This window comes from Lissotriton vulgaris, unplaced genomic scaffold (assembly GCF_964263255.1).
Source record: "Lissotriton vulgaris unplaced genomic scaffold, aLisVul1.2 SCAFFOLD_1031, whole genome shotgun sequence".
NCBI classification, from domain to species: domain Eukaryota; kingdom Metazoa; phylum Chordata; class Amphibia; order Caudata; family Salamandridae; genus Lissotriton; species Lissotriton vulgaris.
The window spans coordinates 139,454-154,148 of record NW_028252135.1 but is presented as its reverse complement, the minus strand read 5'-3'; the positions used below and the strand labels follow the sequence as shown (position 1 = coordinate 154,148).

The following is a 14,695-nucleotide window of genomic DNA, read 5'->3' as shown; positions in this document are numbered from 1 at the left end:
AGCCAATTCTTGTACTGGGAAGGAAACAAGCTTCCGGGGACCGGTTTCTGGCATTTCAGCCGTCGTCGGCCCGGCTTGCTTGAATCCTGATGGTGCAGTGAGCACGAGACTCATGTCTGAGTATACCCTGCCACACCTATAGTGGCCAAAAACGATTCAGAAAAGGGGGTGGTGATGAACAGAGTGTCTGAATTAAGCAGACCACTCTTACCCAGTCCAAAGATCAGGGCTTGATCCATCACCGTTTTTTAGCTCACTGCACCATCCCAGCTCAGAACCTGGCTACATGCAAATTAGTCTGTTCCTGTCCCAGTGCATGATGGGAACAGGGCAAACCAAACTACCAAGCCAATTCTTGTACTGGGAAGGAAACAAGCTTCCGGGGACCGGTTTCTTGCATTTCAGCCGTCGTCGGCCCGGCTTGCTTGAATCCTGATGGTGCAGTGAGCAAGGGACTCATGTCTGAGTATACCCGGCCACACCTATAGTGGCCAAAAACGATTCAGAAAAGGGGGTGGTGATGAACAGAGTGTCTGAATTAAGCAGACCACTCTTACCCAGTCCAAAGATCAGGGCTTGACCCATCACCATTTTTTAGCTCACTGCACCATCCCAGCTCAGAACCTGGCTACATGCAAATTAGTCTGTTCCTGTCCCAGTGCATGATGAACAGGCATAAACCAAACTACCAAGCCAATTCTTGTACTGGGAAGGAAACAAGCTTCCGTGGGACCGGTTTCTGGCATTTCAGCCGTCGTCGGCCCGGCTTGCTTGAATCCTGATGGTGCAGTGAGCAAGGGACTCATGTCTGAGTATACCCTGCCACACCTATAGTGGCCAAAAACGATTCAGAAAAGGGGGTGGTGTTGAACAGAGTGGCTGAATTAAGCAGACCACTCTTACCCAGTCCAAAGATCAGGGCTTGATCCATCACCGTTTTTTAGCTCACTGCACCATCGCAGCTCAGAACCTGGCTACATGCAAATTAGACTGTTCCTGCCCCAGTGCATGATGGGAACACGGCAAACCAAAGTACCAAGCCAATTCTTGTACTGGGAAGGAAACAAGCTTCCGGGGACCGGTTTCTGGCATTTCAGCCGTCGTCGGCCCGGCTTGCTTGAATCCTGATGGTGCAGTGAGCAAGGGACTCATGTCTGAGTATACCCTGCCACACCTATAGTGGCCAAAAACGATTCAGAAAAGGGGGTGGTGATGAACAGAGTGTCTGAATTAAGCAGACCACTCTTACCCAGTCCAAAGATCAGGGCTTGATCCATCTCCGTTTTTTAGCTCACTGCACCTTCCCAGCTCAGAACCTGGCTACATGCAAATTAGTCTGTTCCTGTCCCAGTGCATGATGGGAACAGGGAAAACCAAACTACCAAGCCAATTCTTGTACTGGGAAGGAAACAAGCTTCCGGGGACCGGTTTCTGGCATTTCAGCCGACGTCGGCCCGGCTTGCTTGAATCCTGATGGTGCAGTGAGCAAGGGACTCATGTCTGAGTATACCCTGCCACACCTATAGTGGCCAAAAACGATTCAGAAAAGGGGGTGGTGATGAACAGAGTGTCTGAATTAAGCAGACCACTCTTACCCAGTCCAAAGATCAGGGCTTGATCCATCACCGTTTTTTAGCTCACTGCACCATCCCAGCTCAGAACCTGGCTACATGCAAATTAGTCTGTTCCTGTCCCAGTGCATGATGGGAACAGGGCAAATCAAACTACCAAGCCAATTCTTGTACTGGGAAGGAAACAAGCTTCCGGGGACCGGTTTCCGGCATTTCAGCCGTCGTCGGCCCGGCTTGCTTGAATCCTGATGGTGCAGTGAGCAAGGGACTCATGTCTGAGTATATCCTGCCACACCTATAGTGGCCAAAAACGATTCAGAGAAGGGGGTGGTGATGAACAGAGTGTCTGAATTAAGCAGACCACTCTTACCCAGTCCAAAGATCAGGGCTTGATCCATCACCGTTTTTTAGCTCACTGCACCATCCCAGCTCAGAACCTGGCTACATGCAAATTAGTCTGTTCCTGTCCCAGTGCATGATGGGAACAGGGCAAACCAAACTACCAAGCCTATTCTTGTACTGGGAAGGAAACAAGCTTCCGGGGACCGGTTTCTGGCATTTCAGCCGTCGTCGGCCCGGCTTGCTTGAATCCTGATGGTGCAGTGAGCAAGGGACTCATGCCTGAGTATACCCTGCCACACCTATAGTGGCCAAAAACGATTCAGAAAAGGGGGTGGTGATGAACAGAGTGTCTGAATTAAGCAGACCACTCTTACCCAGTCCAAAGATCAGGGCTTGATCCATCACCGTTTTTTAGCTCATTGGACCATCCCAGCTCAGAACCTGGCTACGTGCAAATTAGTCTGTTCCTGTCCCAATGCATGATGGGAACAGGGCAAACCAAATTACCAAGCCTATTCTTGTATTGGGAAGGAAACAAGCTTCCGGGGACCGGTTTCTGGCATTTCAGCCGGCGTCGGTCCGGCTTGCTTGAAGCCTGATGGTGCAGTGAGCAAGGGACTCATGTCTGAGAATACCCTGCCACACCTATAGTGGCCAAAAACGATTCAGAAAAGGGGGTGGTGAAAAACAGAGTGTCTGAATTAAGCAGACCACTCTTACCCAGTCCAAAGATCAGGGCTTGATCCATCACCGTTTTTTTAGCTCACTGCACCATCCCAGCTCAGAACCTGGCTACATGCAAATTAGTCTGTTCCTGTACCAGTGCATGATGGGAACAGGGCAAACCAAACTACCAAGCCAATTCTTGTACTGGGAAGGAAACAAGCTTCCGGGGACCGGTTTCTGGCATTTCAGCCGTGGTCGGCCGGGCTTGCTTGAATCCTGATGGTACAGTGAGCAAGGGACTCATGTCTGAGTATACCCTGCCACACCTACATTAAGGCAAGGAACGCAATTGTATTCAACTATGCTGATGATCTTCAGTTGGTTTTCAAGTTGGACTCCCTAAATGCAGCTGCGGAATTCCAGGACACTATGCTGATATCCAAGGTTGGATTGACCAGAACAAACTAAAGCTCAACCCAGGGAAAACCGAATTGTTGCTGTCTGGGAAGAGCCTCACTAGCTGGGGACCTCACTTTTGGCCAGGCGCTTTAGGCCCCCCTCCTATCCGGTCCCTATCAGTGAAAAGTCTAGGAGTAACAATAGACTCCGATCTCTCCTTGAGGGGCCATGCGGGCACGGTTATTTCTTCTTCTCTGTTCCAACTTCGAAAGATCGCCTATCTGTTATCTCCTCAAGCCTTGATTCAGGTGGTTATTGGGTTGGTACTCTCCCGCCTTGATTTTTCTAATTCCTTGTATTCTGGCCTTCCTCTTGGTCTGGTAAATCGCCTACAGATAATTCAGAATCAAGCGGCGAGATTGATCTATAAGCAGCCAAGATGGCAGTCTGCCAGCTTGCTGCTGTGCACTTTACATTGGCTACCTATGGCGCAACGCTCTGCATTCAAATCGGGCTGTATCATTTTTAAGGCTTTGCATTGCACCAGTCCCAGATTTCTCAATAGCTTGATCTCGAGGCATGTCCCTACTCGCAATCTTCGGTCCGCCGATCTTCATCTTCTGTCTATTCCATCTATCAAACTGAGACGTCTAGGTAGGCGTAGGTTTGCCTATTTGGCCCCCAGACTCTGGAACTCACTACCTCTATCAGTTAGGAAGTGTGATAGCCTATTGGCATTCAGGAAAGCCTTGAAAATCTGGCTTTTCGAACAAATTGCTTAAACCGGCCCCCGCAGTAGCTTATGTAGGAACAGCGCCAAGAGACCTATGGTGTAAGTGCGCTTTACAAATCCCCTAACATAGAACACATAGAACATAGAACATTAAACCTGACGCAGGTTTAATGTATGCAGGGTGGGCGTTCTGTCGGAAAAAGCCTCAGAAAAGTGGCACAGTGAAATCTACAAGATTTCACAGAGTCACTTTTCCAACGCCGCTTCGTCAAAACCCTGCACCTGCTTGAAGCAGGCATAAGGCGTGATGCAGCATGTTAGGTATGGGCAGTCCCTGAGCATTGCTGGAGTATCATCGCACTTGCGACACAACTCCAGCGGTGTGTCGCCCTTACGCCACCAGATGCGTCACGCATCTGTTTATCCTTGCGCCACAATTGTAAATGATGCACCTCTGTGGTGGTGCAAGGGTAAACTTGCGTGACGCATCTTACCAGGCGCACCCTGCTGATATGCAGGGATGACCACATGCAAGAGAACATCTTGAAATGAATATATCTTCTAATGTTGCAGATGACTGACGTTTGAAGTTTGCAGAGAGAGAGGTTTTAATTGTGCTTTAGCTTGTGAAAATAATGAATTTGTCTTCTCAGGGTGTTCCACAAGATGATTGTCCCCTTCATGGGAACCGTGTGTAGGTCTAGTGACATGTAGAAAAATAATGATTTTAACGAACAATACGTGTGTAGGTGTAGTGAAATGTAGAAAAAGAATGAGTTTAACTAATACAGGGGAGAGTTAGTGCAAATATGCCTTCCCCATTTGCTAGAAGAAGCTTCACTTGATTTATAGCTCTTGCCTTTCAGAAGCTTTCCATGCTGACATCTTCCTAACTTCTCCCCAACTTTCCTGAGAAGAGCAGGGTTTCCCTTCAAGCAAAATTGAGTCTGCTTTGATTTATCATCTCTGCGTTTGTGATTTTGATTGCTTTGCAAATTATTGTCTAATGCATTCATGTATTGATTACTGAATTACAACTAATTTGATGATTTGAAATTGTATCCTGGCTAATCCATTAATAAACCTCCATGATTTGCAAATGTAAAACTTTCTATCCTCCTTGTGAAGCCTAATGTGCTTCACAATATTGAACTGTACTCTTTCTGATACCAGCCACAGCCGGGAATTAGGATTCACCGGAGGGAGCACAGCCCGAACCTGAATCTGTTCCAAAACCTGCACAGTGCAAAGTGCACCAACAGGGGGGCACATGTGCATACTCTGCTTCTGAAGGGGGCCATGATTGTTCCGTCCAAACATCTTTTGTAAATTGCATAGGATAAGATTACTCATCCGGCCTGAGTGTCAGTGTAACTGCCTGGAGTTATCTGCTTCTTATTGTGTTATACACAGGCTCCGCACTAGGAAACCTGCCGCCAGCTGAAAACAATGTGCTTTGAAGTCATTTACTCAGCCCCTTTTAATGCTCTGCCCCTTTTTGGGCCCAACGCTCTCAGTGCTGTCACACCTGTCATTGACTCAACAATGAAGGGGTCCCATTGAGTGTCCATACAAGCCAATCATTCCTTCGACTGGCGCCAGTGAGGCTTACAGATTTATGATCATCAGCTTTCTGCCTCGTGAGACTGTGATCTTCATCTTTGCTTGCAATCCTCTTAGCAGGGACTGCCATACTTACTGTGCTTACAAACTGGTTTTTCGGGAAGCCACGCTCCACCCCTGCCACACTGAAGGACAGAACTCCCATTCATGACGAAGCCTTCCAGGCACCGGAACGTAAGAACTTGCCCATAGGTGAAGTGTGTCCCAAAACCGGAAACGACAACAGCGTTATTCACACGGGGCACTGGACAGGACACATCTAAAAACACAAAAAGAGAGGCAATGTTTGTAAAGAACGTTTCTAAATCTAATTGGTGGCAGTTAAAAGAGATTATTTTTTTGTTACATTGAGAGGTCCATTGTCGACTTTGTAATAAATATTCGATTAATATATTTTGCTTTTTTCCTTCTTTTTCACAAGATCTAATCGTGTACATATGGCTTACATGCGATGTATTTACATACTTGTAATTGATATCTAATTAATGTACTCGTAACCAAGTATGGCAAAGTTGAAAACTGCCACTGACACAAGACTTACTAAATATTGGTATCTCTAATTCATTTATTTCTTTATTGAAGTTTTCATGACAGTAGGACTTTTACTTATGGTGAGCTCTGCACTAGACGAAGCACTATCTTTACCTAGAGTAACTCGATGAAGAAAGATTGCAAAAAAGTAAATCTGTACTGGCTTGGGTGGGTAGACCCTTGTGCATCTGTTCCTTGTGCAATAGCAGAGCACTGCCACTTCTACCGTGGGGAGTTGGTAATAGATTACACAGGGGTTAGGGTGACCAACTCTCATGGGTGCAAATTCAGGACAGTGAGTGTAAAAATTCAGGACAAAGGGTCAAAATTCAGGACAAAAATTCAGGACAGGGGGTCAAAATTCAGGACAAAATTTCAGGACAAAAGGTAGGTTATACAGACACATCAAAGGAGGTCGCACATAGTATATAAGTAATCCCATTTATATCCTAACATATTCATACATTTGCAAACCTATCCATTGTGTATCCTTCCAGCCAGCATTTCACTCATCCATCCCTCCATCCACACTTTCACTCATCCATTCACCCACCTTTTCACCCTATCCATCCGTACACCAATCCATCCACTCATCCATCCAGCTATCCTTTTATTTACTCACCCAGTCACTCGTCCTTCCACCCATTCACCTTTTCAGCCATCCACCCATCCTCCCTTTCTCTCTCCATTGACCCTTTCACTTAGCCATCCTTCCTTCCATCCATCCACCCATCCTTCTACTCATCCACTCATGAATCCATCCATTGACCCTATCACTCATCCATCCTTTCACTCATCCATCCACCCATTCACTCACCAATCATCCACCCTTTCACTCATCTATCCATCCTTTCGCTAATTATCCATCTATTCACCCTTTCAATCATCCATTCAGCAATCCATCCAGCCATCCTTTCACTTACTCACTCGCCCACGTTTTAATACTAATTATGAGCTGAGCCTTTGTCTGCAGAGTTCCAGACAGAAGAGGCCCATCAAGAATGTCACCCTCCCTGTAGTCCCTAAAGCAAGGGGTGGGGTGGGGAAGTATTCACTATGCCCGTGCACATAGGCAATCTGAAAAAGTGGAAGTCATGAGTCATGCATGATGCACAGTGCCATACATGCCATGAGGTGACTATGACATGGTGTTGTTTCCAGGGCTTTAAGTGGTATGAAAAAAGGGAGAGGGTCTCTCAAAAGGGGGTGTTCGATGTAATTAAGAGCGTGGCTCAAAACAGCTAAGCTAAAAATTTGCGTTTAGCATAGTGTGCCGCCAGACTGGTATTTTGCCTCTTCTGTCATTGTATCCAGATAAATAACAAGTAATGTTACACCTACAACAAGCCAGAACTATTGGCTCTGTCAATGGCTGTTAGATGCATAAAATAAAACTGCTGCAACCATGGCTTTGTTGAAAATAATATTTAAACTGTACTTTTCTAAAATGATGAGACTGAAAGCACTCTAGCCCGAGCCTCTTTTTTTCAACTTGATTCACCAGCTTCTTTGAATTAACTGGATTCTGTAGCAGCATTTATTTGCGTGTTTGCAGATTCCTATCATCTAACAAAATACGCTGCCCTAGACCAAGGCAGGAGGAGGCCCACCGCATGCAGTAACACCTCAGACGGTCCATTGTCATTCTGTATGTGGCCATCATCAGCCCATACAGAATGACAATGGGGGGGGGCTGCTCTTGTGCTCCGAGGTGGAGTGCGAGGCGCCCCATCAGGGAGCAGAGGCCTCTCACAGGGAACAGCTCTGTACCCTGCAAGGCCAAAATTAGGAACAAAAGGCGTCCGTAAAAAGGATTCTCACGGACAAAGCACGTGAGGTCCAATTTACGGACGGTCCGTGAAATTTACTGACGGTTGGTCACCCTAACAGGGGTACGCAGTCATTACTTATTTATCTTAGTTTGAACTATGTTCCGAAAGAAAAATAAATTGTGGTGTATTTCACCATTATAGCAGGCATTTTTTTATGTTTTATTCAAGAGTCAAATTTCACGCCAGACCTATTGGCGTTCCCAATACTATATAATATTCGTCGCTGCTCCTGTTGTGTTCTCCATTGTTCACCAGCATTTAGCTGGTTGTTACTTCATGTGCAAGAACTGAATATCAGCACTGTGCTCTTTATTTATTATGTTTATTTAGTAAGCAAAGCCCCATTGTAGCCTCAGAGCACTTTGCTTTAGGTACAAACCTTTGGGTTGGATCTTCAAACACATAATGGTGACAATAAAGCGAAACCAATTGACGGTGTAACAGAAGGCTAGCGTATGGTAAATACTTGGAAGGGAAAATAGTCAGAAGGTGACCCTATAAAGTGTCTAACCAGAGAGAATCAGGCTTGAAAGGAGGAATCAAAGGAAGTTAATCATATGATTATTTCAATATCCGAAATTGTAGCTCTCTTCTGAATCTGATTAAGCTATTTCAAGTCTTAGATGCTTTGCGTTGCACGTGAAAGGTCCTGCCTCTAAACGTCTTATACTGGTGCAAATGAATTGACAGTAACGTGGTTGGCAGGTCCTAGACTTATGGATAGGAGATAAGGGAGGAACAGCGTAGACAAGCAGTGTGGAGAAAAGCCATGCAATATTTTGTTGACAACGCATAGATTGAAGTTAGCTCTTTACTTCACTCGGAGTCAGCTGAGGAACTGTAGTACGGGTGCGATGTGGTCACAAGGATTTAAAAGAACAGGAGGCAGGGAGCATGATTCTATATTGAATCAGAGAGGGGGAGAAGGAAGTCGTGATCCGTTCAGCTTCCTTGGTACATAATACAAAAAATCAGGGGGGAAACGGATCACTTGTCCTGGGTCACCAGGGTTTTTAGTTCTGTCGTCCAGCGGTACCGATAAAAAACCCTCAATCACGTGCCAGGGCTAAATGACGGTATATCTTGATTCTCCGTCTTTGTAGGTACGTGGCAGCATCATCATTGGGTTAGTGGTTATGCTTCCTCCACCCGGAGGTTAACAACTGGTGGTGTGGTTCTGTGAAAACGAGCCTCGTTACGTAAGGTTATGGTTCCGTCACGATTTTGGTGATGTCGGACCCTATTTAGCGAATGCGGCTAATGTGGAGTGAATTCGTCACGTTAGCTAGCGAGTTCACCATGTATTTGGAGATTTCGTTTTGAACATGGGTTCCATTTTGTTTTGAAGTCTCCATTGTGTCTTGCCATCACGCAGGCCGACGAGTATGGTCGAACGAACAAAGCGGCCTGGCCTTCATGTGTTGGTATACATTAACAGGGTCTTTCTTAACTCCAAGGTGAATTGCAAGGATCTCATTCCTTCACCTGAAACTGACCCTGCCGAGTCAATTTCCCTGGTTTGATCGTTGTCTGAGATTGCTTATCATTGTTCAGGACATTGTTAACTTTTAGTCTCCCTACACATGCCTTATCACTATCAGACATTGTTCCCTTTTCTATGTTCTTTACTACATGCATTGTGCTTTTCAATTATGGGTTTGTCCTGCTTATGAAGATTGGATTTGGGACATTCCCAATGATTAACTTTGGGTTGGGATGTTGCAAACTGAGCTTTCTTGTCATGCGATACTTTGTTTGAGAATGTACCTCATTGGTCAGATTTTTGCGCAGTGGGAGTATGTTGTAAATTTGAATATTGTGTATAAAAGGAGATGTCTTGCTCTACAAATTTGAGCAGTCTCCTGAAATACTTCCATGCTGTATTTCGAGGATCACTGTTACTGGCTGCAGCTAATAAACTTGGTCTCTGACGCCACCCAGAAGTATTCTGTGTCTCTGTAAACCAAGACAGGTGAATCCGAAGAATTTGGGCGTGCCCCTGGTGCCACTGGGTTCTGAAAAACCTGGTTCTTCAGTGGAAGCAGTAGTGATCAGTGATCAAAAAACAGGAAAGTATCATAAAAAGCTTGAGTGGCCAGGAAAAAAGAGATTTATTAAGTCTGGGTTCAGGCTGGTTAAAATCTTAGGCCTGCAGTGGAAGAGAGGTTAGGGGTCTTCTGCACTAATATGAGTCCATTAAAAAGGTCGACATGTTTCAGCCTGTAGTCGCCCAGGACGGGTTAGTTAGGCTTTCATCAGGACCAGAAGGAAAATGAAAAATGTGATAATGACCTATATATTATGGTGTGTTAGTCTAGGTACATGTGCTGCCTCTGCCTTCAGATCCGGGGATCTGAAGGCAGAGACAGCACAAGTCGTGCGCAGCCTGCACACGAGCAGGTATACCGACTCTGAGATCACCCGAGAAGGTCAGGAATCACTGACCCTGAGGTACTTACAGACCTTACTAAGTCAGGACAATGTACCTAGACTAACCCACCTCAATATATAGGTGATTATCACGTTTTTCATTTTCCTTCTGGTCCATGAGAGATTGAGAGGGAGAGTTGAATCGGGTAGGGGGGGGGGGTTGAGTTGAGTGTTGAGTAGAGGTGATGTGTCCTTGTCAAGAGGTTAGATTTTGGTAATGAGAAAGGAAACTATGTTGTCACATACATAGGTCTTCTAAAGGCTAAAGAGGGCTTTACATTTGGTCGGGGGGAGGGCATCATTTCCCCACAGACATGGGAGAGTTCTTTCGAAGAGGTAGCTTTTGAGATGCATGCTTGAAAATTTACCTTTTTGCTCCAGTGCAAACTAATTTGCACCCTCTAGAATGTTTTCTGCACACAGTTAGGCCAGCAATACTTTTTATTCCAGTGCCTTTCTATTGTTCTTCCCCGGTATTTCTGAAGGCTCAAGTCATCACTGACTCGCTTGTTGGTCTTCGATGGATTAAAGGTTTATGTTAAAAAAGGGTGCAATGAAGTCCAGTGCTCTAGTCACCTTGTTCTCTAGGTGGGCTAAAAGGGCATCTATGGAACCTGAATGGGTGTCAGAGATGTTTAGATTCACAAGCTATTTAGGCTTCTCAAAATGATCCTGGATTCTAGAACAGAGCGTTGTTTACAGCAGAGCCTGTTCTCTAAAATGAAGCCCATTATCTTATGGTCAGATGAGGACTCTTCGAGAGATCCACACCAAATGAGCAGTTTCTGAATAGTGGAGAAGTAAAGAGCAAAACAGTGACCTCCGGAGTGTGTAAAACTGTTAGAAAACTGGAAGGTGGCAAGAACATCCTTATCAGAATCCTGATTTTGGTATAAATGTCAGAGAAATACTAACTCCATGTGTTCCGATTATCTATAATACAAGCAGGATTCAAGGTAGGGGCTACATACTGGGTGAGGTCCAGAAGATCACATGGGAAGGGGACAGCTAGTTCTTGTGAGGGTATTTGATCACATCATAGACAAAGGCAGTTGTTGGGTCAGTAGCAATCTTGAGTAGCAGATATTCAAAGAGGTCAAAGGAAGGGCCATTTAATACCTTGGTTGAAAGTGGAATGTGATGAATTGGAACAATGCCAGTGCTACTACCATAGAGCCTAGTCTAGATGTGGATGTTGCAGTTAGGCAGGAGGAGATTAATTATAATGGAGATCCATTGATCATTGAACCAATTCTCTGTAATAGCCAATAAATGGTAGGAGTAATACCTGCCACAGATCCAGTTTTTTATGCATATGTCTAGGGATGTTTGAGAATGCCTGAAAGTAGTGATTCTGCACAATACAAAATATATTTCTACAAGTGCAGATGAACTATGTTTTGATGAGTAGTGCCCTTAGTTTTCATTTCTCAGTATTTGTAATAGCACCTGATACTTTGTATTATCATGCACAAGCAATATCATTTACATATATATATGAGATCTGGCAAGACCTATTAATCTGGCAAAAACAAATGGGATGAATATTCTTAAAAAAAATAATAATGATAAAATTTCAAACATGAACACTGTGGTTGGAAAACCAATGCTGAGGATATTAAGTACTGCTGGCTCGATTGCCCACAGTGAGTTAGGGAGACCATACATAGAAGATCTGATAAAGTTGAGGCCAATTATAGCCTGGCTAAAAATTTGGTTGAACCCGGAGGCGTCACTAAGTAGAGAAATGTTATCAGATTGTCTAATGAGGGACAAATGTATGCGGATCCCTTGGCTGCTTTATGTAAAGAATAACTTAGAGGAGCTAGGCCTTGGGAACCTCTTCCTTCACCCTGCATCGATTGTAGCCCAGGACAAACAGCAAGTGGGGAGAATATTCCTGGAACAGAAAACCATGTGCAGAGAGGTGGCGGAGGGTTGTAAAAAGACTGTGAGGGCCCATCGCCAAGTAAAAAGTGTTCAAGGCATGGAGCCGTATTTGTTTCTCATGCACAATGCCCAGGATAGGTTCCTGATGTGCCGATTTAGACTTAACTTACTCCCATTCATGTTGGCATCACCAGCGGGGTTTGTCACAACAATAGACCAGAAGGGGCCCTGCGGCTGCGACAACAGGTCTCCGCAGGATTCCCTTCATCTGGTCTTACTTTGCCCTCTCTGCTCTATGCCCCGGCGAAAATACCTTGTAAATATCTTGAAAAAAGCTAATTTGGTCCACGCAAGGGAGGCATTACTTTTCTTACAGAAAGCCGAGGACCCTTTGACACTGTGTAGCATCATGAATTTTATTAAAGTTGCCTTAAGATTAAGACTCACTAGAGGTGTAGATTGAAACCTTTTATTCTCTTTTTTATGTTAAACATGGCCATACTGCTGTAGCTATGTCTGTAAATTTATTGCACAAAGAATTCTGAAATGTTTAATGCTTTTTTATTGTGTAAATATGAATGTGCTTTTATGGTGTTTTTTAACCACCGAATAAAGATTCTTAAAAAAAAAAAAAAAGTCAATGCTAGAATACTATGTCTGAAGGAATCAAGTCCACAAAGTGGGCCACTTTCACACTACTATAAACCAGTAGGCAGCATTAAAAGATGTGCAAAAGGAGTTGTGACATTGAATGAGTATGAGAGGGTAATGGGTGTGTGTCCTGCGCTAAAGGAAAGTGAGCAGAAGAAGGGGAGCAAGGTATCAGAAGATGGTGAACATTGTGAGATAGGACTGTGAAAAAAATGGTTTGAGAATTTAAGGGGGTGGGAAAAGTGGGAAAGTGAAGTACAAAGGGGCCTGAATGTTACAGAAGGAAGGTGGATGAATTATAGCAAAGAGTTCAAGAGAGAGGAGGCATAAGAAAGTGAGATTGATGTATGAGACAGAGGAGCGAGCGTGCCACTTTTGGGAAACAGAAAAATAAGTGGATGTAATAGTAATTGTGAGGTAATTGCCAGATCTTGCTAGCTGGGATGCAGAGATAAATGTTGCTTCATCCAGATTGACAAAAAGTCCCTGCATAGGCTCTCAGATGAGGAGAGGATTATGGAAACAGGTCCACCATTTTAGGGCCATGTTGCTGTTCTCCTCATAAATACATCAGAAATTATACGGTACATGCTAGCTCCTGAAGGGGTGATGGTGGCATGTATTTTATGATCAGGATTGTAGCCCCTCTCACACACACACATTTGATATGCATCTCTCAACATGCATACGTTAGGGATCTCCATATGGCTTGACACTATTTCCACCCAGCAAAATGATGATCAGAACCAAATAAGAACGTATTTTGGACTCTTGTTAATGTTGGTAGAGTCTGGCAACATTATGTACCGGTTTGTATGACTAACACAAAACATTTAGGGAAACAACTACTCTTTCCAGACAAACACACAGTCCCACATGGGGGGGTTACCGTCTAGTGTGTCTCCCAAGCCACTTTCCTGTATTTATGGCAGAACAAAGATAAGGCAGTGGGTAACCATAAAAAGTCCAGGCTCCTTTGCTGAGAAGACCCTTCTCTTTCGACCACAGGCACGTACCGGATTCAGGAAGGCTGACATAGAGCTGGTTACTGTCACATGGGTATCTACCTTAGTAGGGAGGTGTAGTAAGGGGTGGGAATCATGGGGCATATTAGCAACAAATAGCGATAATTATCGCTAAATCCGCTTAGCACATTTTTTTATGATCGCCAGATATTATCACAGTGATAACGTGCTATTATCAACGTATATCTCTAAAGCGATAAAATATCCGGCGATAGCGGTTCAATGCGTGAATGATATTCAGGCATTATCGCTAATGGGGACTTAACCTGCATATCCACCTCCCATTGAATATACAGTCATGGTCCGAGCAGGTGTTAGGTTCTGGCGATATTCGCGCTTAGCGCACATTTTTTAATCGCTTTGCCTGCTTTGCTAATAGGTGATAGCTGTGTTAACGATTGCTTTCAGCCACTAACAGGTTGGGTACGCCCACTTTGCATGTCATTAGCAATAAATATCGCTGACATGCAAAGCGGGCCCCAAACCTGTAGCTATCGCCTATAAGCTGTTGCAAACTGCTGTTAGAGATAGCTTGCTAATAGGGCGATAAAAATATTGCTGCTTTAGCAGGAAAATGTCCTGCTAAAGCGGCTATATCGCACTTGCTAATATGTCCCTCTATGTGTCTTCCCTGTAAATATGTACTGAATAAAAGATTAACCCCAAGCAAACCTTCAGTGTCCCAATAAGTAGGATACTATTAACTATTATTTGTGGTATTCAAAGTGTTTTGACACTCCTGCTTATAGACACCATGGGTGATTTTGCTCTTTAACCTGCGCTTGCATTGCAGTTGGTTTGACTTCTAAATGTGATATAACCAACTTACTTTGCACCTCAATGAGATTTTGCACCTGAATGTACTTGTTCACCCTATTGTGGCACCACACTCCAGTTAATTTTGTAACAAGAGTGATGTCACAAACACTTAGGGCCTTATGTATCAAGCCTTTTTCCCGTTTGCAAACAGGCAGATTCTCAGAATCGCCCCGTTTGTAAATT

At 44.5% G+C, this 14,695-nt stretch overlaps 1 protein-coding gene across 3 annotated transcripts in view; it reads right to left on the bottom strand.

The window, feature by feature from the left end:
* Nucleotides 1–14,695, bottom strand: part of LOC147662653 (zona pellucida sperm-binding protein 3 receptor-like) — a 351,878-nt gene that overhangs the window by 198,277 nt on the left and 138,906 nt on the right. For all 3 annotated transcript variants that reach the window (XM_086951018.1, XM_086951017.1, XM_086951019.1), the window contains one exon: nt 5,411–5,593. In XM_086951018.1, the coding sequence (XP_086807144.1) occupies nt 5,411–5,593 (183 nt within the window). The remainder of the gene's footprint in view (nt 1–5,410; nt 5,594–14,695) is intronic.